At 35.5% G+C, this 27,837-nt stretch overlaps 1 protein-coding gene across 2 annotated transcripts in view; it reads right to left on the bottom strand.

The window, feature by feature from the left end:
• Positions 1-2,102: 2,102 nt before the first annotated feature.
• The window catches only part of LOC150080618 (polyubiquitin-C), a 44,932-nt gene continuing 19,197 nt past the window's right edge, over positions 2,103-27,837 (bottom strand). For both annotated transcript variants that reach the window (XM_090381374.1, XM_090381375.1), the window contains exons 3-4: positions 9,651-9,878; positions 2,103-2,392 (exon numbers count right to left, since the gene is read on the bottom strand). In XM_090381374.1, the coding sequence (XP_090237500.1) occupies positions 2,184-2,392; positions 9,651-9,878 (437 nt within the window). In that variant the 3' untranslated portion in view covers positions 2,103-2,183. The remainder of the gene's footprint in view (positions 2,393-9,650; positions 9,879-27,837) is intronic.

The following is a 27,837-nucleotide window of genomic DNA, read 5'->3' as shown; positions in this document are numbered from 1 at the left end:
GGAACAAATTAAAATTGAGGGAAGACAATTGTAGAACAGATGTGTGGAAATTTGCCTTTAGCCAGCAGGTGATTAACAGTTACAATAAACTTCTATCTGTTGTAGCAGAAGTCAGCAACTTAAGTTAAAAGGCAGAACTAGACAAATGTTTGGAGTGAATGGATGGATGAAATGGGAAGTTTTTTTTTTTTTTTTTTGCTGATGCTATATAAGCTCGCATCATATGCCTCTACTAATGCTAATGATTTTGTCTAGAAATTGGAGTGTCATCAAAGACAAGCATAGGAACAGAAGAATCCTTTAATTACCATCCTTTTTGTGAGATAAGGATTGAAATCAACTAAGTTATCTTTGGCCCACTGGAGATCAGCATTTAAGGAATTGGTAGTGGATATTTGAGAAGTTGAAGCTGTTTGAGCAGGGCAAGATTTCTCAAACTGGAAGTTGGAATGCAATGTGCTCTCATCAACAAAACTATGGATAGGATTTCTGGTCTTTCAACCCATTTCATACTTTTCTGAATTTATAAGGAAGAGAATAGGATAAATATGAGGACCCTTTACATCTTTAATTACCATCATTATTTGTACTGCATTTCAAAATTCTCAAGTTTTGAAATTCAGTACAGTAATTTGCTAATTTCTATAAAACTGATTTTATATTTCTGAAGGTCAATGGTTCAAAAAAAAAAAAAAAAAAAAATTTTTTATACATTCATAAATAACAGAATTACAGAATAGTTACTTTTGCTAGTATACTAATCAGACAGTAGTATCACTCCCATTTGTAACCCAAGTGATAACCTGCTACCTGACATGCCCAGATTTTAAGTTTAATATTTGAAAATAACTATTTGGTTTTTTGAATATTAGTGTATTTGATCATTTGCTAGTATATTGCAATGCTTATTAATTTCAGTTCCACATTTTAATAATTAATTCTGAAAATGGCTTTTTTCTTCTTATTTCATGAAAACTTATGCATTTTTAGTGGCAAAAAAATGCCACTAAAAATGCATATATCAGTTTTCATGAAATAAGATTAATTATAATTAAATTTTCAGGAAAATGTGGATTACAAAATCAAAAACATGAAAAATTTAGTCTGTCAAATTTATATGAAACTTTAGCATTAATCCAACAACAAATTAAGCCACTATTTACAAGGGAAAAAAACCTTTGAAATTAATGTTTTTCAATTAAGAAGTGCTATTAAACACGAAATCACCATATCCATTTTTCCAAAGTTCTTTTAACATACAATACACTACATAAATGCTGCATGGCTGAAATAGAAAAATTGTAATATGTTGCTTTGTGTGTCCATTTATTTTATTGACATTTTTCTTAAGGAAACTTGCTTCACATATTGCCACCTGCATATCACTTGCAAATTGATGCCATCTAAATCCACTAAGGAAGAAAAATTGCCCTGTGGCATTCCACCTGTATCATCCACAGCACACCACTTATGACAATGCCCTCCCCTTCACAGAATTATAAAAAATTATTTGTGGCTTCCCCCTCCTGTTAAAGCACCAGTTTTACTGCCATGCTGCATGTTATCTGTCAGAATATAACATTATGGCCTTTTTTAGTAATGTAGGATACTTTTGTGACACCTTTCTGGAATACAAATATAGTGAGGTTAGTTGATTACTGTTTGTAACCGCAAACAGTACTGGATTTTCTTTTACAGTTTTAATTCTCACGTGGATAAATAGTGAATTTTAAGAAGCTTTTGGATAGTGAAAAACATGCTATTGTGACGAAATAGCAATGTTTTGCTACATGAATGTACTTGGGCAGACAGTGGAGTAATAATTGATATAGTCTACTCTCCCAGGGTTACTCAGCTTTCAAAAAGCCAAGGGGAGAAAAAAAAAGAAGCACATACAAGGCTAAACATCTTCAAGAAGGTATAGAAAAAAATAAAAATCAACTAATCTAAAACCAGCGAGCCACCAGGATTAAGTATTTTTTCCATTGCCTGTCAGGAGACGGGATGCCACTGATGGGTTAAGATGGTAGTTATGTTGGATAATAAACGTCAAGCTTCTGAAATGAAAAATTTCAGCAGTAAGGTTAAATCACACCACACAATTTTATATGCATAACATTTTAATTTAAGTTAAACTGAACTAGGTAATGTTACAGAAAAAACTAAACACTGGAAGTAATAGTCTAGTGATTGCCACCACGAAGTCTGAGAACCAAGTGGAGAGTTGATTCCTTTTGTATGTTGTAGTCCGAAAGTGTACGGCCATCCTCTAGCTGTTTCCCAGCAAATATCAAACGTTGCTGATCTGGAGGAATCCCTTCCTTATCTTGAATCTTTGCCTTCACATTTTCAATTGTGTCACTGGGTTCCACTTCAAGTGTTATTGTTTTTCCTATACATACAAAAAAGAATATACAATGAATTTAAAGAATGTATTTAAAATAAAAACAGTCAAATTAACTTGCCCAACCTTTCCCATGTAAAATACCCCCTCCCCAGCCTTGGACTGCAGTCCATTAATTCTGCCAGGTTGGAAATGTTTAAAATCCTTTGAAGTCTCAAATTTTTGCTGAATCTCTCATACCATATTAAATTTTCCTTAGAAATGCCACAGTCTGCAAGATCAAAGGGGAAGAGGTAGCAATACATGCAGTGGATCCTTATAATAATTGATTAATAAATCTGATACAATAGAACCTGGATAAGAAGTTTTCCAAGGGACTGGAGGTTTAGAACTTCTTAAGAGGGAAAACTTCTTAGAAAGGAAAATGACCTAAAGTTATGAAATATTTAACAACACAAATAAAAAGATACACATAAGTTAGATGATTTTAAGTACTATTTCAGAATTTAAGTATTTTACTCTGCCTAAAAGTATTTTAAGTATTTTAAACTGAGGATGAACTCCTTTCAAGTTCATCCCTCCAACTATAACCCTTCAAATCAGAAAAATATAATATAATTAGTATAATCAGTACAATTAATAATTATTATACTCAAACAGTATATATCAGTATAATTAAAAATTAATATTTGTAGCATTAAAAAACTGCTGGGCAGGGGGGGGGGAAAGATTAACACTAGCCAACAATTTTAAACTTTTTTTTTGATAACATGAATGAAATCAATTGATTTTGACTAAATTTCATGTGCTGAAAACGAAAATAGAAAGTTTGTAACGTCATGTTTTCATGTTATGGGTTTGTGCTTTTTTTCCAAAAATTGTGAAATTTTACTTATATAAATACTTGATGTATAAATTAATTGCTTGAAATACAAATGGCCAGTAAATATTCAAAATGGATAAAAAATAAATACAAAAAAAAGTGGAGGCAAAAATAGTAAATCTTACTACTTACAATTACTTTTTCCTCTTATGAGCAAAATGGTCCTCCCTTATCAGAAACCAGCAATAGTCACCCATCATTGCTGGATCCCATTGTCCTTGATACCTCTGCTCCATAGTGTGGATATATTGGTGGAATCTTTCTCCCTGCCCATTACTGACAGATAAGTTGTCCGGAAAGACGTCCATGTGCAAATGTAGAAGTGTACCTTCTACATTCGGTATCCTAACTTTTGATAGTTACGCAACAATTCTTCTATCAACTCTTTATAGTTCTGTACTTATTTATTCCCTAAAAATCCGCTAACAACAGCTCTGAAGGATTTCCACACAGCTGAATTAGCTGAAATTAATGTTTCAGCTAATTCAGTGGCATTAAGTTTAGTTTCAAAGATTTCATCCTTTAAAAGCTGTCTAATTTGTGGGCCTACAAATATACCCTCCTACAACTTTGCATCACTAATTTTTGGAAACTGGTTTTTAAAGTACTCAAAACCTTCACTATTTGTCTGGAGCTCTTACAAAAATTTTTATGAGACCCAACTTAATGTGCCAAGGTCGGAGAAGCACCATTTCAGGTTTCACTAAAGTTTAACTAAAAAAATGTGTGCATTTGATGTTGTTTCCCCAAGAACAATTCTTCTCTGATGGGCCATTCCTTCATAGTATAATGATGTTCTACTGCTCAACTATCCCATAAATACAGGAAATATCAATTACTTTTGGTCACTCCCCATAAAACATTTTATGGCCATGAGGAGGGCGATAAAATGTTTTATGGGGAGTGACCATTCTGAGTTATATTGCTGTAATCCTTATTATGCAGTAACACGTTTGGACACTATTTCTGACATCAAGGCACCTCTGAAAGAACTTGTTTACAAGCTGTCTTTAGCCCTTAAAATGTACATTTTTAGGGTTAGTTTCAATTTGTAAGATCTAGTGGTAGGTTGTGGTGCTTTTAAGTTCCATTTTGGCCTTGTGAAAACTCATTTAATGGAGCAGAAATGGGGGGGGTGTTAATTTTACACAACAGTTTTTGCTAAGTTTGTGAATAATTTACAGCGAAATCGCAACGATCAAACATAGACATGGTGAAACAAGCTTATTTTTATTGTCACTTGGGTGATCAGGATAAAAGATGGGCACTGCATATGTGCTATTTAAATTTGACTGAATGGATGAAAGGGAACAATTCTAAAATGCCTTTTGCTGTTCCGACGATATGGTAAGAAAACCAACAAGTCTGCCTTGAAGATTATTTCTGCCTCAAAAATACTAAGGGGTTTTCAAGGAAAAATAGAGTTAAAATAAAATACCCCAGCCTTTCGTCCAGAATAAAACCAGTGCCACAACACACAACTCAAAAATTTAAAGAATTGATCTCTAACAACATTCCTTCATTAAAATTTGTAGGATGACGGGAAAAAAAAACTTTTTAGAGTTTTATTCATCCTGGCCATGGCCAGTTTGGTCATAGCGTTAAAACAGCCCTGGTTTTTGTTACATCTCATATTGTGAATGCCTTCACAAGTTACCCTGATATTGCATTACTTCAAATAAGTGATGCTTACCAGTAGAGAAGACTTACTTATTCTCAACTGATATCACCACTACCTGGGTTGTATCCTTGACAAAAAGTTGTCCTGATATTGCTGCCTCAAAGAAGCAATGTTTCACCAGTGGAGAAAGAATAATGTTACTTATTCGCAGTGGATACCACACCACCCAGGATTGGGGTAGTGGTATCAGCGAAGAATAAGTAACATCTCGGTATCCGCCGAGAATAAGTAACAGTAGATACCACCACCTAGTGGCATGTCATCCTATAGGCAAAAAAGACATCTGCCTAAAACCCCGATCAGATGGTGGCCCCAAAAATTACTGTTTCAAAAACTCATTACTGTTTTTTTCATTTTAAGTGATTTTTATTGGAAAGTGAACTTTCTACCTGCCAAAGTCCTCTCTTCAAGTAAAAAATTTTACTTGAAGACTAATTTGAAAATTACATTGTTTTTTTTATAAAAATTGTTTTACCAATTTTGAAGAAATATTTAGTTATGTCATATAATTTGTTTATATTGTTGTCACAATAAAACAAAATTGAAAATGTTCTTAATTAGTTTTTTCTTTAGATAGGACCCCCAAATTCCATTTTTTTTTTTTTTTTGCTTTGGGCCCCATGATGGTATAAATGCACCACCCCAATCCTGAGCAGATACCACCACCACTCAGGGGTAGTGGTGGTATCCACAGAGAATAAGTAACAGTCTTCTCCACTGATGAAGCGCTGCTTATTTTAGGTAGTGCAATATCAGGGCAACTCTAAGGCATTCACAATTAGATGAAACAAAAACAATGCCATTTCACCTATTTAACTAAAATTATGCTATGCACTAACTTATTTGATTACCAAAATGTTTATATTCTGTAGAATATAAAAAAAATTGTTTTAGGAAAAACAATTTTAGTATTATTTTTTTTTTATTTGGCCAGCAAAGCAAAAAGCTAGGGCATCCTTGCACCATACAGCTAATATTAACTTAGTATACTAGTTAAATTTTACAATTTATTCTGCAAGATTTTAACTCTAAAATTTTATTCTACAGGATCTGTGCTTCAATCATATACAACAGAACAAATGATTGGTTAAAGTCAAGGCAAACTATTGCTGCTCAGCTTACAGATTGATACAAATTACTCTTTACACTAAATCTATTATTTAAGCAATATGTTACAGCATCTTATATAGAGATGCTTTATATTAAGACCCCGCAAATCCAAAATTCTCTTAGAAATAAAATTACAAGTGACTCCCACTTAACACTGATAATTTGTTCCCGAAAAACAGAGCACTAAGTGAATCAGCGCTAAGCAAGCACCGTATTCCCGTAATGTAACATATGTATTTGTGAGTTGCATCTATCTATGCCATAGGATATTTCCTAATCAATAATAAACGGTAGTGAAAAAGATGCACAAATGTTGGTCAAAATATTTATTAAAAATTTGTACATAAAAATATTCTCCATTACATACGTACATAATTGTGGTAAGTGACTACATTACGTATCAAAATTAAACTTAAAATGCCAATTAAAATCATAAATTTATTAATTCGATGGTACTTTGGCCGTCTTCTTGGTAAACTAAAAGGGGTTTTACTTTAAAATCCCTGCAGCGTTACAACCAACAATAAAGTCAACCGATTCTTCGCCACTTTGAAGCCTGGCATGTTTTTTTTTTCTTCTTTTGATATGAAACTTTTAGGCATTAGTTTCCAAAAAAGTCCTGTTTCATCTACGTTAAAAACTTTAAGTTTAATACCAACTCTTCAATAATCTTTAGACTTTCTTCTTTGAAAGTTTCAGCATCTTCTCCCTGGATTTTAAATCTATCTTACCAGCCATTACTAGCTTTAAATGGTTTCTTTTTTTTTTTTTTTTTTTTCTTTTTTATATAAAAGGTGAGCTTTCTTCAGATCATCATATAGGATAATCGCTTTTTCTTTAATAATATTAAACTTAATGGAATCGTGCATTGGATATTATCTTGAATAAAATTATTTAGAAGTCTCCATTTCAATTATAATATCCAGCCTAGCTGCTTGCAGTGGAATAGCTGTCTTTCCCGCTGCTAAAATTCTTTTATTTTTTATAATTGTTCTTACAGTTGAACCTGCCAGTCCTAAATTATTGCACACATTCACTTGTCATTGAACGGAATCGATTCGCTTCAAAACATATAATCAATTTTAAAATTCGGTATTTTTCTTACCTTAGTAGGCTTCCAGAAGTTGTTCCTTTTTTAAATTCTTATCCGCCATTATTAATCTTCGAAAATGTAATTGGGTTGCATTAATTATGATACAATGTTAGAGTAAATGTCCGTTACGGATGATGTCTAACACTGTACCAAGTGATGACTAGACTTCAGATGAATGCATATAACGCAAATATTACAAGCAATATACTTGATCATTTTTTAAAATGTTGATCTCTGAACTACGTAACAAGTCACCATAGTGCAATTAAATTAGCTTGGGAGAAAATTTTGCTGAGAGTGGGGAAACTGCTATTCATTTTCAAGCTGGACTACATCAGATGAAATGTTTTCGTTAAACATGGCAAAAATTCAATCTGTACGCTGGTAAAAGAGCGTTATAATACGTTATAACGAGGGCCTGCTGTATAATGTATAACATAACCTTGTATATATAAGATGTCCCAATAAAGTTCCCAGACTGGTGCAATAAAAAGAAAGTGAAGGAGCTCAACAATGGTTTTGTTTTTATTCAAAAAAAATCACCACCTGATTGAATGCACTTATTACACCATTCCAAAAGTTTCTGGAGAGTCAAAAAAACATCCAAAGAGATGTTCAGTTTGGCAATTACATTTTTTCTTTGTCCTCAACATCCTGAAATCTCCTTCCTCTGAGGTCAGTTTTTACTTTGGGAAAGAGGAAAAAGTCTGCTGGTGCTAGGTCGGGGAGGGTGGATGGTTGATCTGTACAATGTCATGTTTCATTAGAAATGTCTTCACGACACCATGAAGAATGGATGATAGCACTGTGCAACAAGAACCAGCTGGCTTTCTCTCAAAATTACAGCCTCACACAGGAAATGCACTTTGATAAGTCAAGTGGCTAATGGCAAAATAAAAGAACTACAAAAATACCTCCACTATCACCTAAATGAAGACAAGACTGCACAAATGACTTTCACAAATAAAATAAATCCAAACAAAATAATATACATTAACAACATCCTTGTCTAAAAGGTTCAGTCACATGTTGATCTTGGACTCAAGTGGTGGGACAAAGGACTGAACTTCTTTCCACACTATGCTTACATCCGTAGGATATGTCTTACCTACTCCATTACTCCCACAGAAGAAACTGTTGAAAACAGTAAAAAGTTAACTTTTTACACTTTACTCTGTGTTATATTGTATCCTGTATACTGTTCTGCTGCAAATATCTGTGCTAATGTAAATATGGTGATGTTATGCTTTAAATGCAGCAGTATAAAATTTTTACACAAATCTGGTCTTCAGCTCCTGAAAGCACTATCAAGGCTTTTCTAGGAATAGAATGGCTCTTGAGATGGCTAAATAGAATTACAGTTAAGCCTTTTACCATCTCAAGAGCTATACTATACTCCAATTTAGAAGTCACTCCCTGGAAACAAAACTATCACTACAAAGAATATGGCACTTGTTCAGATCTTAACGGGACGGCTGGATTCACCAAAAGCCAGAGAGTGGATAGTAACACCCGGAGTAAAACAGACGTGTTGCAGATAGTGAACAGCAACTCAAGCCCGCATTTACGCAGTTTGATAGTCTGGGAAGATTCTGTCCAGCAAACACTAAAGCTGTTTAATACCCTAAACATCAACCCTGACAAACTCTGCACAAGTAAAACATACAGAAAAGAAGTTCTCGAAAACTGCTACCTGCAGATACAGATGTAAAAAAAAATAAACAGCAGTAAGAACCTCCACATAAAGCAGCCAACAGGATCCAGACCTCATCTGGGGGTCTTACCTACTCCACTCCAACAGAAGAAATTGACTGCTGTAAACAGTAAAAATGAACTTTTTACTCTGTATTATATATTGTATTCTGTATACTGTTCTGCTGCAAATATCCATGCTAATGTAAATTTGGTGATGTTATGCTTTAAACATTCTAGGACCATATCAAAAGCTTTACCAAATTATAGGAGAATAATATCAGTTTTTTTTTTTTTTTTGTATCCGAAATGTTTTATGGTAGTTAACAAGACTGTTCAGCGAAGACCTTCCTTTTATAAGCTGTCATATGAAATGCTCTCGCTCTATATATATGGGACAACTGCACTATAATCAATTCTAGGTGCTTCCAAGATAAATCCCTTAAATATTTTCCATAATACATTCATCTCTCCAATGAATAAAGTTAAATATATACTTCAATGTGCTATGGTCACCACACACACACATATATATATATATCTCAAACAAATGCACTCCTGAACTTGCTTGACTGAAATCTTAAAAAGGGAAGATTCCTTAAAAGGAAAGTTTTTCATAAAAAAAAAAAAGGAGTTGGCAAGTTTGTGCATACCAAGCCAATATCCATGGCATGCAGTATAAAAAATTATTTTTAGATAGAACCATTTATATTATAATTACTCTGGCATTAAAGTTACTCACATTCCTACGATGTAAATACATGGAAATGGCTTACAACTCATTGACTTCATATCAAAAATTACCCAAAATTTAAAATGTAACTGCTGAAAATTATCAGAATCTTACCTGTTAATGTCTTGACAAAAATCTGCATGCCACCTCTCAGTCTTAGAACAAGGTGAAGGGTAGACTCCTTCTGAATGTTGTAATCTGATAGAGTACGCCCATCCTCCAGCTGTTTCCCAGCAAAGATAAGACGTTGCTGATCAGGAGGAATTCCTTCTTTGTCCTGAATTTTGGCTTTCACATTTTCGATTGTATCGCTTGGTTCCACTTCTAGTGTTATGGTCTTGCCTTAATAAAGAAAAAAAAAAAAATGTTCTGAGAATATAATGTAGCACAACTGCAGTAGCAGCAGTTGCAAAAATGCAAAATGTATATTCATTGTTAAAATTTGGAAATTTATTGGGTAGACTAATGTTGAGATGTCAAATTTTGATCTCACCAACTCCAACAAACTTCCCATCAAGCCTCCATAGGAATAATGCTTTAAAATTCTTAACTTTCTTTAGAACATTCTAACTCAACATTTTTATGTGAGATGTTTTTTGGCAGAAAGCATTTCAATAGCATGCTCATTACATCAGTTTATACACCCACACTCACTAAAAATTCTGTTCATTTAGCATCAACTGTTTTTGGCAGATTCTGAATGTTATACAAGATCAAAGTTACTAAATAAAATACAAAGAGGTCACTGGTTTGCCATGTGAATTGGTGCAAATGAGCTCTGCTAAAGTTTTCTATTTAGGCTGTTTTGATTTCAATTTCAGAATGGACTCATGTACACACACTGTTCAGGTTAGAAAAGAGTGATAAGTCTAAGTGCTGTGGAATTTTGGATTACTCCCAATATACACTTATTTAGCAAAATAAGGGTATAATTTTGAAGCAAGCGGGACATATATACAAGTAATTCTTCAGGAATAAGAAACAAATGAGAAAGCACAGGCTACCCAAATACAGAGTGGTTTTTTCAGTACAAAGGTGTAAAAAAAAAAAAAAAAAAAATATATATATATATATATATATATATATATATATATATATTTGTCGGAAACTTATTCAGCTTAAGCCTGGGCAGTTTGTAACGATCTTAAACATGAAGAATTTAAGGAAAGTAGTGGAGGGCTAATAAACCTCCAAAAAGACAACTTGAAAATAAAAATTTGTAAAGAAAGAACCACAAATGTTAGCAATCATGTAATAAGTGGCACAAAAAAATATCTGAAATTCTAAAAAAGATTATAGCCCTATGCCACATTCAATACAAATAAGGCTCATTAATTTATTTTGCAAGCATTTAGTTGACAAAACAATTATTTTGTAAAAGGAGACCATCTTGGCAGTATGGGCAACGATATGAATGGAACAGAAAGACTACCCTCTCTGGCAACTGGAAAATCTAATGCCAGATGATTTTGATTTTACAGTGTTAAAAAAACTTTCCCTCTTCAATATATTGAAAGTCATAATATTGGGAAAAAACAGCTGAATTTCTAAATGGCTATTCAAATTATATAACACCATGATAAAAAAAAAAATAAATTGTTCATTTATATGTGATTAATTATGACCCACAATATCACTGCAACATTAACTGTTATTAAATTCCTGCAATCACATGCCACACAAACTTCAGCCCTTGGAGAAAGGAATTAGAATTAAGAAAATTGAAGTCACAAAAGTGCATCCAAGACAAAAGATGAGAATACTCTTGGAATCAACTTACATGCTATAAAGACTATCAAGAAGAGTATGGCACACTGTTATAGAAAACTGAAAAAAATAGCTGCCAACTTCAGACTTACAAAAAGCTGGAGATGAGGGAAGTATAAACCAGGAGAAAAACAGAAGCTCTTCAGGTCACAACAGGTTTTTCTAAACAATGCACACTATAAATTAAATTTCACTGACAAAATACACATTATAAAGATACCAGGACTGTTTACTAGCACAGTATGTTCACATACATTTCAACTTGCCTAGAATTTTTCTGTATATAGATTTCTGTTTGGGTTATTTATTAGACTGATTTATGATTGCTATTAGACACCAACTGATTTATGATTGCTTCAAGAAAGATACTGTTATAGACAAACCTCTTCAGAAATGCTGTCAATTTCATTTATAACAATGGCACTGCTATTCACACTTGGCTGTCAAAAGCAATTCCAAAGCTTCACCAGAAAGAGATCTGAATTCAGTATTTTTGAATGTTTTATTTTCTCACCTCATTAAACATCTTTGACACTCAGCACTGCTATGAGGAATTATTAAAATGCCAAGAACAACTTCAGATAATTTGTCACATTTCACAACCCCTTGTGTACTTGGCAGTTCTGACCAAGAACCACTCTCACACTGATGCTACAAAAACATTTCAACTATTTCTTTATCAATACCAAGAAATTGTTGAAACTTTTACACAAAGATTAAATTTAAAAATGATGTGCTACTAATTGATAAAGGTAGTGCACATTTATAAGATCATAATTTTTCAATGGAAACTTTGGCACTATGTGTTCACAATTAGCAATAAAGTACTTCCTCTGAAAAAAAAAAAAACTTAATCTTGTTTTAGACTTTCCACAACCCTGGCAAATATTATAATACCACTTCAAAACTGAAAAACCACAACTAAATACAATACATAAGGCTAACATGTTAGCTTTTCAGCTTTTTGAAATTATGTCATCTTACTGAAATAAATTTAAGTCAGATACATTCTTCTAACCTAATTTCCTATGGTAAAATCAACTTCCAAAATGAAAGTGGAAGTTTTAAAACTGGTTGGTATAAAAAATTTGCATATAACATTCTTCAACATATCCAGGAGTGATGACCTCGGTACGTGGATGTGAGGTGTATTAGATCAACGAGCTAAGTTCGAATTTTCAAGCACTGGCATGACATTTAAAAGAAACAAACAAATTACTTTATTTGCCAGAAGATAGGTACAAATTTTCTGATGTGTGAGGATACATACCATACTTAAAATTATCAGCTTGCTTGGCTTGTTTAAAATTGCTTTCAACAAAAATTTTCAATTCAGTTTTCTTGGATAATTCATTAATTTTTTTTTCTTTCAAAAAACTTTTTAGATCATGAACTGATTTTGAATAAGTCATTAGCACTTACTAATAATCACTTTTACAATCTTTCAAATTGCTCAACCTTTCTCAATTTAAAATCTTTTGTGTAATTTTACTCAATCTTTCAAACTGGTAACCCTGAAAGCACTCACATACAGCTTTTCTCATTAATTTTAACCACTATTTTAAAATAGGATTGTCAGTGGTTGCCACCATTCTAGTTACATATTTAACTAAAACCTGATAATGTGTACACACATGGCAAAATTTTTCTACTTGTAGCATGCATCAGTTGAAATTGTTTAAATCTAAATTTTCCTTTTAGCACCTCTTTCTAGACAGCAGGAAATTTCCACCAAATATGCATCCACTTTCACAGGAAGGCTGCCTCTTTCCAGCAAAGAAGTTAATAAGGTGGCAAGTTCAGCCTACTTACCACAAAGTTCTCAATCCCTGTTTTTTTGTTTTTTTTAATAAAAACTTTCTACTCTTGAGTTTTCAAATCTATTATAACAGGTAGATTATCAACAGTAGGTGCCACTCAATTTATTTTTTTTTAAAGAAATCCCACATGCTTTTAGCTGTTCACATGATGACCAATGTTTTACTTTATATAGTTGTCACCTGCCAATGCTGGCAGGGAAAGTTGCTACAAGATAAAACTTGGAATCACTTTGATAACTACCATCTGTAGCAGTTGAAAACTGGCCCATTTTTCAGAGCCATATCACTTCCTCTTCCCTATCTATGCAATTTCACTAACAGTGCCTGTTGCTTTTGCTGTTCCACAACCATATTTTTTACTGTTTCACTATCAGAGGAAACATTTCTAACCAATATTCCTGCATAATCAGCACATCAGAGGAAGATTATGTTGTATGACAAAAAATGCAAATAAAAATTCAGCACATCACTGTCAACATGAAATGCAACCTCTAGTTTTGCACTGCTTTCTATATACTATGCAGACTGTCCTTGTGCTTATTTGTTTGCAAATATTATAATACATTTCAAACCACTTCAAAACTGAAAAACCACAACTAAATACAGTACATAAGGCTAATGTTAGCTTTTCAGATTTTTGATTTGTTTGTTATTTGGTTTTTAGGAGCATTAGCAACTAAGGCCATATTGCTCCAGGGATATGCGGTGGTCATTCCCTGACCTTTCCGCATCCTCCGTATTTGGTGGGCATGGGCTCGAACCCTGGTCTAATCAGATTTTTTAAATTGTCATCTTACTGAAATAAATTGTTAATTAGCATTGTACCACTCACATAATGATCACAACGAAATGATCACACATTACAAAGCTATTATCCTGCATTTCTGTTTTACAATTTAAACTAGCACTCCTAACATTAAGGAAAATTAGCAGACATTCAGCAAATTTTTACACAGTTAAGATTTTAATGAATTTTACTATTTTTGTTAGCAAAAAAAAAGAAACTACCACTAAATATGTATTAGTATGATGGAGAAGTCAAAGTGAAAAAAAGGCCAATTCTCCATCACAAATCCCAGAAAGTTTTCAGCTATGTATAATGTTCTAGGGTAATAGCTGGAATGTAGTCATATCTGATTTCTCTGCCTGTATGTATGTATGTATGTATTAGTTGCATTTGAAAATTTAAAATACAGTGGACCCTCGCTTTACGATTGGTTCACTGTACGACAAAATCACTTTACGATGGACTCTCCATAATAAAATACATTTCACTATACGAAATGTAGTAAGTGCTGGTCATTGTCATCACGTTTGCAAATTGAAATTTTAATTCTATTAAATGGCGATTCTAATAAGCAAAAATATGAGGAATATTATCCACAGGCAAATAAATGATACGTGAAAATAGGAAGAATATTTTCCACAGATTAGCGAAATAAATTTACACTTACGTACATAGCTTAATTAATACTGTAATATGTACATACTAACTAATTGATCTGTTCACTGACATTTTTAGGGGGTTGTAAAATTTCAAACAGTAAAAAAGATAAGCGATGAATAACAAAGAACACAGACACAGCATGCACAAACTGCAACTAACACGAAACATGCAAGTGAAATATGGAGTAAAGTTAAGTTTACAAAGCTTAAAAAAAGGTAGGAATGAAGAAAATATTCCTAAAATGTTTTTTATATGATTGAAGTGGAAGGGGAAACACATTTCACTATAACATAAAAAGTGACAGAATTCCAGCTATTGGTATTATCACAAATGCAATAAGATAGATTTTACTACCCATTTATAATAGATTGCACTAACAGAAAAGCCCAATAAACCAGAACTGCAAGTTGTTTTTGTTTTATGGTAGTAACCTCCAGAAACATGCTTTAGAGAAATATCACAAAGGCATTCAAAATATTGATTCTTATAACCAAACATATAATGATGAGTGTAGTGCATTTTAATGATTTGAAATTTTTTTTTTTTTTTTTAAATTAAAGCAACTGATTCCACTAACCAGTGATCAGCACCTACTTATTTCACTTTACGATGGGCTTACAATTGTCTCCAACCAGACTATGTGGTCCTTCTTCTCAGCCAATGGCAGCGTTTGTAAATGTGTTGCCTGTGTGTTTTGTTTTTGCATACTTCAGTTGGTGTTTTTTTGTGTTGTGCTTTAATCAATATTTAAAATTTCCATTATAAAATGACCTTTTAGAGAAATAAATGCTTAGTTATATAGTGAAAATTAACTTCCAAGGGAACAAATTACTAAAAAACACTTATCGGGTTCAGATTACGATATTTTCATGATACAATGGTGTCTCTGGTACGGATTTAATTGTAAAGTGGGGGTCCATTGTATTTATTGCAATACTGAAACTAGCAAACTGTGTTGATGCAAGTTTCAGTGATACAAAGACAACAAAATGAAGACTGCAAAAGAGGGAATTGAAATGGCCTATCTGTCAAACTCAGAAGGTAGTATATCTACTGCTTTCTAGTTATCAGTATTCTGCCAAGGGCAGGTCCATGTATACCTCTACTTCTAGCCCTCCACTTCATTTTCCCATTCTATCATCTGCTGACAATTATCTATCATAATTTCCCTCAATTCTCCTCTGAGCCTTTTCCCCTCCATCACATCCTTCATCAATTCCACACTCACGAGTCCAATCCAATTCTCTTTTGCCTTCTGATTTCAGTCAGGCATATTTCTCTTTCATCCATCCTTCCCAAAAACCTCATTTCTCACTTTATCAACACATCTAGTCTTTTCCTTTCATCTTCCTCATCTCAAAACATTCTAAACTTTTAATATCTTCCATTTGCAATATCCATCCATGTCTCTGCCCAAAAAAGTAACACTCCATTTTCCTTAAACCAATTTTTTTCAAGATTGGTCTAAAGAAAAATATTGGTTTGAAAAAATATCTGCAAGATACACAAGTCTCATTTGCCATGAGAAATTTGTCAAACAGTCAAATTCATCCCAAGTTACCAGTAGTTCACTACAAAGTTAAGAAGTCTCACAAATACTTTGCCTCTGGATAGCCACCTCCAGTAGCGTAGGAATGCCTCAGCATTAGGGCAGGTGCCAAGGGCACCACTGACAGTCCACATCAGATCTGAGCCAAACTATTTAGACACCCGAGGCTAGCTGACGAAATTGCAGCCCTTGATAATGTCACATCAGGATGAGAGTAGAGGGCAGGGTGAAATTTAATTTTCACAAAATGGTGTTTTCAGAGGAAAAGGTCGATTCAAGCCTGCACACATCATTAAATCTCAGTACATAGCAGCACAGATCTATTTGCCGTCCAGACCATAACTTTGATGGGACCAATCAAGCAAATGCTTCACCAGTTCATGCTCGAATACATAGCAGTTTGCAATTCATGCATTGTGTATGTTCTACAACACTGAATAAGTTTGAAGTTAAGTAATGTGTATATTAGTGTTTTTGTGCTTTAAACAGGTAATTGTGAATATTGTGATTTGTAATTTAAATAAAACAAAATCCCAATTAATTTTAGACATGCCCAGGGCCAGATGAAGGGGTGCACTGCACCCAGGCAGCAACGTTCAAAGGGCTTCTGAAACTTACATACACATATGAAAACGCTAAAGGATCGCCAAATTGCGAGTGGCACCACATACCCTAGGAATGCCCCTGGACATGCCACCCAAAAGCCAAAAAGTGGACATCAGTATCGCATAGAAAGACTACATAAATAGGAAATTTAAAAAAAAAATTTCTCTAGTTTACAAAACTGGCTTACATTAAGCCACTCCAAACACTGAAAGTGACAAACAAATAACTGGAATAAGGATGAAACAAATGATGAGGATGCCACTGAAACGGAAGTCCAAGAAAAAGCCCAAACAGTTATTTTAAAAGAACTAGAAAGTATGGAGAATAACAAACAGCTGGCAACAAAAAACGGCAGCAATGATATTAATACGGAACATGTAAGTCTGGATTATCCAACCACATGGAATTTTAATATCCACCAAAATGAATCTCTTAATGCAACACAATCCTGAACAGTTAAGTAAGTAACCTGTCACTAATAGCCAATGTTTTAATAATTTGTGGAAATACAAATAAAGTTATTGGGGGAGAGAAAAAAAAAGGAGAAAACAGTTATTTTATTGAAAAAGCAAAAGATGCAGTATATTGTTTTCAGTGATTCTTATTTGTATTTGGCACAAATAATGTTCCGTTTTGCAACACAGATGGATTTAAGTAAACATCTAAATCCAAACATTCTATTTCATGAGAATTCATTACACAATTTCACAAAATGGAACCTATTAGAAAAGAATCTTCAAAAAAAAAAAAAGGACTAATTTACAACATTGCATAAGCAGCACTAAGAATTGGTGATGTGATTTGCACATCTCCAGTCCATGTGTTTTACCTCTCCTCTGTGCCTCTCATTCCATTTGCAAAGTGGTGCCCATTGGCCTACACAGCAGATCCAGTCTCCTGTTTCGGCCAAAGCGCTGATCGGGGGCCGTTCTGGGTTCGAATTTCCATTTATTGAGTTTGCTATATAATGCGACTGAGTCCATGAATGCTCTCATAATTAGGGCTCAGGGTTTGCTTATTTCCTTTGCTGCCTCTTAATATAACTAGATATATCCCATCCACCCCAGGTCCCTGTGTTATATTTAACTTAAACAATTTCAAATTCCTCCTCCACTTTGCTCTCAATTATTACAAAATCATTTAACTCCTGTTGGAGTTTGAAAGACTTTTGGCCTCCACTTCCCTACAGAATTCCTCATGTGTTAATGTAGATGCCAAATACTCATTCAGTTTGTCAGCTACCTGAGCAGAATCATCAAAATCAAACCATCGATATCATGTCGACTAATGATTCATCCCCTTCCTTCCTTCCTTCCTTCTAGAGTTTACATAAGTAAAGAAGTCTTTGCTGTTCCTTTTTGCATCCTGTGCCAAAAATTTCTCGTAATCTGCCTTTGCATGCTTAACCTCCCTTATGAATTCATTACAGACTAGCCAAGTTACAAAGGAAGTTATGGAAGCAAAGGGTGCCATATACTGAAAATATTAAGATGTGTATTGTTTTGTGCTGAAAATAATTTGCCATTTCGTGGACATGCCAGTAATAAAGATACCCAGTGGTGTAGCTAAGTTTTTGGTGCCCTTCCGGGTACCACCAAGTTGCAGTGGTAATCTCTTTAGCTCTTAATTCGTGCTTAGCAACAGCACTATTGCTTAAATTGCTTGCAGGCCAACTGACCAGTTAAGTCTCTCCTTATCTATTCATTAGATGGATAATTTTCTTCGTTCTACAGAAATTTTAAACGTAATTATCAAGGGGAATTAAAAAAAAAAAATTTGTAAAATAGAAAAATTTTGCTAAAAAGAAATTTATTAAACAGAGGTCAGACTGCACTTATGATTTTACCAATTATCAAAAAAAGGCATGTAACGATGAATTTGCCAAGGGCACCAAAAACCTAGCTATGCCTCTGGCCACCTCACTTCAGTATGCAAAAAGAAGCACTTTATGCTGAAATAATATGGACTGAAGTGGTCGAGATTTGACAAACTTAATTTTTACAGCTTCATCCAACAATTTTTAAATATTGCTGGTATTTTTTTAGCTGCCAGAGCTTGTATATGTAGAATGCAATGACTGTTAGTGCTTTGTTGTGCCACATCACAGTTCCTTTCATCTTCCTGACCATTTTCTGAGCACCATCAGTATATTTTCCCCAAATAATTTCATGCATTGTGACAAAGTTGTTGGATGAAGATGAATATTTCTTCCCTAGTGATGTTGCTTTGCAGATATTCACATAACAGGTCTTCAATAGTATTATTAAATCTATATTGGACAAATACTAGTAGCACGGCAAATCTTGAAAAGTCAGTGGATTCTTCTATCTGTAATGAATACTCACTGCAAAGTTTCAGTCGACAAACCAGCTCTTTTTCAATGTCATCAGAAAGATCTTCAATACAGCGTGCAACAGTATTATTTGATAATTGTACTGTATCAATTTTTTGATCAGACTGTTTGTTTAATATGCATGTTACAATATCTTTTGCACAAGGCTTGATAAGCATTTTTGCAATAGCGTGAGCTTCACCGTTAAGAGCAATACGGTAACTTACTTAATAATATGCTTCTGTTGCACTTTCATTGTCAGTTTTAACAAGTTTAAGCATTGAAAGTTTAGAATTTTTCAGCAAGTCCTGATGCCACTTAAAAAAAAAACAAAAAACACCTTTATCTTTGTCTTCAGCATGACTAGTTTCCAAATGCCTATGAAGTTTAGGGGAGCAAAAGAACTGTTTGCTAATATTTTATTAGCATACAACACACTGTGCATCAGGAGCATCTTTATTTCCAACATCTGTAAAGCCGAAATTCAAGTAACTGTCATCATACTTTCATTTTGATCTTTTACTAGTTGGTTTCTGTTTTTTAACTTTGGATTTTTGGGGAACAAAAAGCTGTGATTGTTCATCCTCACTTTGAAGTGAGACAATATTGTGTTCATTTTCATCGACCACAGTTGCACTACTAGAAGTAGTTGCTTCTCGTTTTAAAGGTTTTTTTGTTTTTTTTTCAACCATTAAAACCAATTTGAAATACTGATAATTATTAAAAAAATATTTATACGGGGAAGCGAGTTTAGCTATGCGTCATGCTTACCAGTTTTCCACACTACTACAGAACTAATCTCATAGTTGCGAAGACAGTCCGCACCACTGTGTAAACATCCAGGAACAAGTCAGCAGAAGGCTAGACTACTTTATTTCATCCAACTGAACGATGCATGATATCTTGGTTCACTTCCCCCCCTCTCCCTCAACCTGCGTACACAAGACTAAATCACATCTGAATGGCATATTAGATCATTATGTTGCTACTTTTTTTCATAGATGTCATTACCTCTACACATACTTCTCTATGCAGAGCCCGGCAAAATAGTGTTCCGCGATCTATTTGATTATTAGTCTGCCAGTATATTAATAACCAAAAAATAATGTTAAAAATTATGATACAAAAGTGGTGTATACTACAAATATGCAAAATTTATCATTTTCCATTTTTTTTAATTATGATTTTTCACAGAACACTATTTGGAAAATGCTGCTGTAGAGATAAAGAGGTATGTATAAGGCAGGCAATTGAAGACCACATCTGGAATAGTGTTCAAATATGGAGACTTCACCTATAACAAAAAAAATAAAAAGAAAAAAAAGGACTGAGCTTCTTGAAAGGGTCCAAAGATGGGCAACTCCCATGAAATTCTAGAACTTAGGGACATAAATTCAAATTACAGGAAAAGAGGTTAAGACTAGATTATAAGAAGTCTTCTTTTAGCCAGCAAGTCACTGACTGCTGTTGCCTTCACAGGTAGTTGAGCCTGACAGTTGGAATAAATTCGAAAGGTCAACAGATAGTTAATTATATGCTTCCCTCTTATGTGAGGAGGGAAGCATATAACTTGAGTTTTTTTTTTGGCAAGTGCAGAAAAAGCCTGTGGCTTCCTTGCACTATATGGCTATCCTTTCCAAGTGAGATGGCACACTAACAATTTCAAACATAAAATGTAATGCTGTAATTTATAAACTTCACTAAGAAGTCATTATGCAAAAAAAGTGTTAAGTTACAAAATCTCTGATAACGAGTAACTATTTCTTTTTTAAACACTTATTTAGCAAAATCTAAAGATCTGAGTATTTTTTTTTTTTTTTTTTTATGTAAACCCCAAACACGAGAGATATTAGAACCTATAGTACAGTGCTTGGGTTGGAGGTTGAGAAGACTAAAGAAGATATTTGTTGATATTGGACTTTTAACCTAACTGCCATCTTCTGAATGGAATCAAGAAGCCTGAAAGAGGTTTTGGGGACACCACCCCAAATTTGGGAACAATATTCCATGGTAGGACGGATTTTCGATTTATACAGTGAGCAGCTGTTTGGAAGAAAAGTAATGCTGAGAGCGAAAGAGAAAGTTTTTTAGATGCAGAGGAAGCAATATTTGTAATGTGCTTGCGCCAAGAGAGTTTAGAAGTCAGGGTAATCCCCAAAAGAGATATCATTTTGCCTAGAAATCTGAGTGTTACCAAAGATAAGCACAGGAGCAGAAGAATCCTTTTGGCAAGATATAAGACAAGACTGAGTTTTAGAAGGATTGAAATCAACTAAGTTGTATTCGCCCCACTGGAGAATTACCTGAAGATTAGCATTTAAGGAATTGGTAGCAGATTTTCAAGATATTGAAGCTGATTGAGCAGGGCAAGGTTTCTCAAAACTGAAAGTGGAATGCAATCTGCTATCATCGGCAAAACTATGGATAGGATTTCCAGTCAATGGAAGGTCATTACCATACAAGAGGAAAAGAATGGGGGAAAGAACTGACCCTTGGGGGACACCAGCATTAGTGGAGGAGTTAGAAGACAGAGCCATCTACCATCACCCTCAGTGAGGGATCAGAGAGAAAACTGGATAACCAATTACAAAAAACCACTGGCAAACCATAAGATGGAAGTTTGTTTAGAAGACCTTTATGCCAAACATGATCAAAAGCCTTTGAGATGTCAAGAGCAACTACTTGTGTTTCACCGAACCTTTCCATTGAATTAGTCCATAAATGGGTAACATAAGCCAGAATATCACCAGTGGATCGATACTGGCAGAATCCATACTCGATCATTGATCAGATGGAAGGTTTCTAGGTAGTTTAAGAATTGGCGGTTAATTGATTTCTCCATTACTTTAGAAAGAGTAGAAGCTGTTGTTGTTTGGTTTTTAGGAGCATTAGCAACTAAGGCCATATTGCTCCGGGGATATGCAGTGGTCATTCCCTGACCTTTCCGCATCCTCCATATTTGGTGGTCACGGGCTCGAACCCCGGTCTAATCAAGAAGCGTGTGCTACACACTGCCGCTCCTGCCCACGGAGGCGCCTATGAGTAGAAGCAATTGCAATGGGACAATAATTGGATGAGAGGAATTTGTCACCCTTTTTGTTCAAGAATTGGCGGTTAATTGATTTCTCCATTACTTTAGAAAGAGTAGAAGCTGTTGTTGTTTGGTTTTTAGGAGCATTAGCAACTAAGGCCATATTGCTCCGGGGATATGCAGTGGTCATTCCCTGACCTTTCCGCATGCTCCGTATTTGGTGGTCACGGGCTCGAACCCCGGTCTAATCAAGAAGCGTGTGCTACACACTGCCGCTCCTACCCACGGAGGCACCTATGAGTAGAAGCAATTGCAATGGGACAATAATTGGATGAGAAGAATTTATCACCCTTTTTAGGAACTGGCTGGATATGAGCAAATTTCCAAGCAAAAGGAAAAACGCCTTTGGAATAAGAAAGTGAAAAAAGTAGCAAAGAATAGGAGTAAGTTCAGGAGCACAGGTTTTGAGAACAAGTGGAGAAATACCATCAGGACCTGGAGCTTTTTTAGCATCAAGATTCGTCAAAATCCTTCTAACATTCTTTTGACGGAAGACCACAGGAGGCATTGAATGGAGCGTGTTGGGAACAGTGGGAGGGGTTTTACCAAGATCATTAATACATGGGCTGGAAGAAAAATGGGATGCTAGCAGGTCAGCTTTATCCTTGGCTGAAGTGACAACAGAACCATCTGGTTTGGACAGAGGTGGGAGCAGGGATGGGCAAAAGTTGCAGCCAATAGCTTCGGCAAGAGACCGGAATGCTCAGCTACCATTAGGGCAAGAAGCAAGTTTTCTACTCTGCCTGTTCAAACTCTAGTTTGGACTGATTAATAACTGCTTTACAATTGTTGCGAGCTTTGGTGTAGGCAGAAAATGAAACTAAAGAATTAGAAACAAACCAATTACGATATGCAACGTTCTTCTCTTGAACAGCCTTAGCACATTTATTGGAAAACCAAGGTTTAGATAAAGGAAGAGATTTTAAAGTACAGTGTGGGATAAAGGATTCCATTCCTGCAAGAATAATTTCACTGACACAATCTGAGCAAACGTTGACATCAAAAGTTTTGAAACAGTAATCAGACCAAGGAAAAGAAAAGAAATCTCGCAGGTCATCCCATTTTGCATTCTTGTAATGCCAAACAACACTAGATTGGGAATAGCCATGAGATAAAGGTGCCACTGGAGAAGAGAATCACCAAGTTGTGATCTGAAGTGCCTAAAGGACCTCTCACTACTTCAACCGTGTACTTAGAAGGGTTGTTTTTGATTAGGATTGTCCAGTATTCTTGTAGGTAAATGAACAATCTGTGCAAGGTCATTAGTAATTGCACAAGCCTCAGCATCTCGACTAGCTGGGTCGATGTGACTAGAAAATGGAAGCCAGCTGGAGTTGTGAACATTAAAATCACCAAGGAAAATTACCTCAGTGTTAGGAAAGTTGGACTGGAGAAAGTCAAGTTGCAAAGAGAGGAAGTCAAAGAGCTCCAAGTGATTAGTGGAGTTGGGAGAACAGTAGAGACAACAGATGAATTCGACACAATGAGGTAGAGAGATTTTAAGCCAGAGAAGATCGAAGAGAGGAGATTCCAAATTACCAAGTCTCTGACAGGGAATATCAGAACAGACATATACACAAGTACCACCATTGAGGCGAAAGGAATCATACAGCAAATAATTTGAGCATTGAGATGAGCAGTAGTTGAATCAACCGATAACCGAGATTGTAAGAAAAAGTACATGGGGTTTGGCAGACTGCAAGTAGAAATGGACATCGTTGAGATTAGAATTGAGACCATGTATATTTATGAAATGAATTAGGAAGTGTTTGGGAGGTTTAGATCTTTCTGCAGATAAGCTTGCTCTATTAGTTTCACAATTCATGGTGTATTCAATAGTAAGAAAAAGTGGGTGGGACATGCTGTATGAAATTTTTGGATATGGCGTAAACATGGTAAAAACATACCCAGATTCTTGACATAACGTGGCCTCCACAATGCCCCACGCATACACACTACTCAGACTCCCTCCAGTCACTATCTGGAGGAGTAGAGGTAACAAGATTATACACTAGCTGATCCAGAAGCCTCCGAGAGAGTTACCAATAGGTTTGGTTCGGTGTATTAACTAGTGGCCAGCCTGCGAACACCGTTTTAGAGATGTACCCTCGAAATGTAAGGAATAATGGGTCTTTCCACGATGTTCATCACAATCTCAAAGGTCATCAATCATACTGCACGATGGAAGAGATGGGGAAGGGTTGACCAGAACTTAGCTTTAGAGACTAAACATGGGTTCAACCACTTCAAGCCTCCAATAAGCAAAGTAGTGGTACTGCACCAATTGATGAGTCATCTACCCCCCTAGTACTGCCTGGTAACATAGAGGGGCGGCACTCCTCATGTGGTGTGGGTGCCACACCTCGATCCCTGCTTACGTTGGCTCATACCTGGGTGGTCACCCACCATGTACTTGTGCATGGAGGTTATAACCAGGATTACTAACAGTCCCACCATCGTGAAGGTGCAAGCAGAGGATTTGGCTGTCACAGACTGTCCAGACTTAGCCGAAATTGGGTGCACTTGACTTGAGTGTCACCCGAATATCAGTTCCATCAGCGTTTTAGATTCCCAGGTAGCAAGTACAGCTTGTCTGGCATATCTGAGAGAATGTCTGACAACCTCAAGGACCAAATACTTAGAGTAATTTATTAACAGTGGTGGCAACCATACTTTTAAAAAGTTAGAAACAGTTAATGCTAAAGAGTATGCTGCATTGTATAACCTATAACCAGAAGTGCAATTTATGTTAAGGTTAATTAAAGGATAATGTAATTTCTATATTTTTCTTTGTGTAAAATATGTTGTCTGAAGTTAATTTTAAGAAAAATTCACGATCAGTGTTTTAGGACTTCAGGCCTGTGTTACGTTTTCAACATCAGGAGGCCACAGAATAGCTGGTAAACTCAAGATTAAGTTGTACAAATACTCTTACACATTTAGACAGACTCACAAGAAAGATACTACAAAGTTGTTTTCATTCAAACTAAATTCTTCTTGTCTATACATTACTCTTTTTTCCTAAAAATTTTGTATGTAAAGTTCATTCTTACTTCCACATTGGAAAAACTTGTGATATGATATTTATCTGATAGTATTTTTCCTTTTAGTTGGTAACTGCATTAATATATATATATACATTTTTTTTTTTTTTTTTCCTTTGCACAAAATTAGTTTAACCTTGAAAATTCACTTCAGAATATATATGCAGCACTAGCTGTGCATCAGCAACACCTACTTAATATCTATGGGAACATTTTTTTGCCCATAAAACAGCCCATACACACCTTGCCATGGAATCCACAAGGTGTTGCAAGATGTCCCATGGTAGCACATTGTCAGATGGATGGTCATAGCATCAACTGTCCTTTTCCAGTGTGCTGGAAATGTGCTCGGTTGGGTTGAGATCAGATGAGTTGGGTGACCATGGGAAGATGGAGAATTCATTGTCACGTTGCTGAAACCAGTTAGGAACTGGTTTCAGGCACATGACATCAGAACCTTGTGGCATGGTACTGTCTTGTAACAGATGCCCGAGTTTTCTAAATGAGTTGTCATTACAAAGAGATGTACATGGTTGATGACAAAGAAAAGGTAGGCACTTGTCAAGCCTACCTTAAAGGTAAGCACTAATGATCAGAATCTGGCTAATGATCTTGAACCTGGGGCATGTCCCAAAACCATAATAACACTGTCCCTAGTCTGGCAATCAGCACATCCAGGTACCACAACCTCTTGTTGCTTTCTCCAAATGCAGATATGTCCATTAGCACAATGGAGTTAGAAATGGGATTCATCAGACCAGGCAGCAGTGGGTCTGATGAATTCCACATGTTGATGCAGACATGCCCATGCAAAGCACAGTCTGTGTCTTGCAGCAAGTATAAGTACCTGTGACAGCCATGAAGCACCATAGCCCATACAAGCTAATGTCCAGCACATAGTCAATGTGGAAATTGATCTTGCTATTCCTATATCTTAATGGGTTACTGTACCATTAAGATATTCCTATATCTTAATGGTATAGTACAGTAGCTGGGCTAGTACTGTACTGCTGCGTTATAGTAATAGAGGCAAGTGATGCAAAAAAGCAAGTGCATGAGCTTAAGCAGCATCAGCCAAAAAAACAATTTCATACATCCATTCCCTCAAAGTTTGTCCAGTCCCTCCTTGAATTTAAGCTATCAACTTCCACAATGACAGATGGAAGTTTCTTCCAACAATTAACCACCCGCTGGCTAAAGGCAAATTTCCGCACATCTATTCTACATCTGTCTTTTCTTAATTTGAATTTATGCCCCCTTAGGATTGCAATCTGAACAAGTGGAAGGATCCCATCAGAGTTCAGCGTGCTCAACCCATTCAAGGCCTTATACACCTCAATCAGATCACCGTGCAGGTGCCTAGTCTCCAGCCACTGCAATTTGCAGAACTTAAGCCTCTTGGTAAGAGGATCCCTTCATTTCCCTCACCAATCTTGTTGCCCTTCTCTGTATACGCTCAAGTAAATCTACATCCTTCCTAAAATGAGACCTCCAGACCCAGTACGCAGTACTGCGCAGTACTCAAGGCATGGCCTGATCATTGCCTTATACAGAGATATAATCACCTCCTTTTCCCTGCTAGCAAAATTCCAATATATCATTGACAAAACCCCATGAGCTGCCCTGGCAGCCTGTCTGCATTGCTCAGAAAACTTCATATCTGCCTGCACAATTACTTCCAGGTATTTTTCATTTTCTACCACCTTAAGTGTAGTACCACACAGTTGGTACGTTTCTCTGGGGTTACTTCTGCCCATGTGCAGTACTTTGCATTTGTCAAGGTTAAACTTCAGTTGCCACTTCTTAGCCCATCTGCCCAAAATATCTAGATCCTGTTGCAGTAGCACACTGCCATTAACAACCCTGCCAACTTTGTATCATCTGCAAACTTCGACATTAAGCCTGATATACCTTCAACAATATCATTGATAAATATACAAAACAACAGTGGACCCAACACCGAACCCTGTGAGACTCCACTAATAACATTAGTCCACGAAGAGCAGCACCCATTGATTACCACCCTCAGTCTTCTCCCACTGAACCATCCCTTTTATCCATTGTAGCAACTTACCCTTAATACCATTCTGCTCCAATTTGTACAATAGTCTTCCATGTGCAACAGTGTCAAAAGCTTTCCTGAAATCCAAATATGATATCAAAATTATTTTTTGCATCCAGTTCCTTTGTAACCACATCATAATATCCTATCAAATTTGTCAGACAAGACTTTCCCTTAACAAACCCATGCTGTGTCTGAATTATTGCTGCAGTCTTGTCTAGATGATCCTGCAATGCATCTTTAACCAGTGACTCCATTATTTTACCCGGAACAGAAGTTAACTGGTCTATAATTACTTGTGTCACCTTTCGATCCCCTTTGTGAATTGGGGATACATTTACATATCTCCAGTCTGTGGAAACCTCCCCAGTCCAAGGATGCTCTCATAATTATGGCTAAGGGTTTGCTTAGTTGCTTTGCCGCCTCCTTTAATATAACTGGATAGCTCCCATCCACCCCAGGTGCTTTTATTATGTTTAACTTCAACAATTTCTCCTCCACTTTGCTCTCAGTTATTACAAAATCATTAAGTATCCTGCTACAATTTGATAACCTTCTGCCATTTTCAAACCTTAATTCCTCA

Source organism: Mastigoproctus giganteus, chromosome 9, assembly GCF_048544385.1.
Source record: "Mastigoproctus giganteus isolate SK-2022 chromosome 9, ASM4854438v1, whole genome shotgun sequence".
NCBI classification, from domain to species: Eukaryota; Metazoa; Arthropoda; class Arachnida; order Uropygi; family Thelyphonidae; genus Mastigoproctus; species Mastigoproctus giganteus.
The sequence above is the reverse complement of the archived record's forward strand: the minus strand, read 5'-3'. Positions and strand labels throughout refer to the sequence as shown.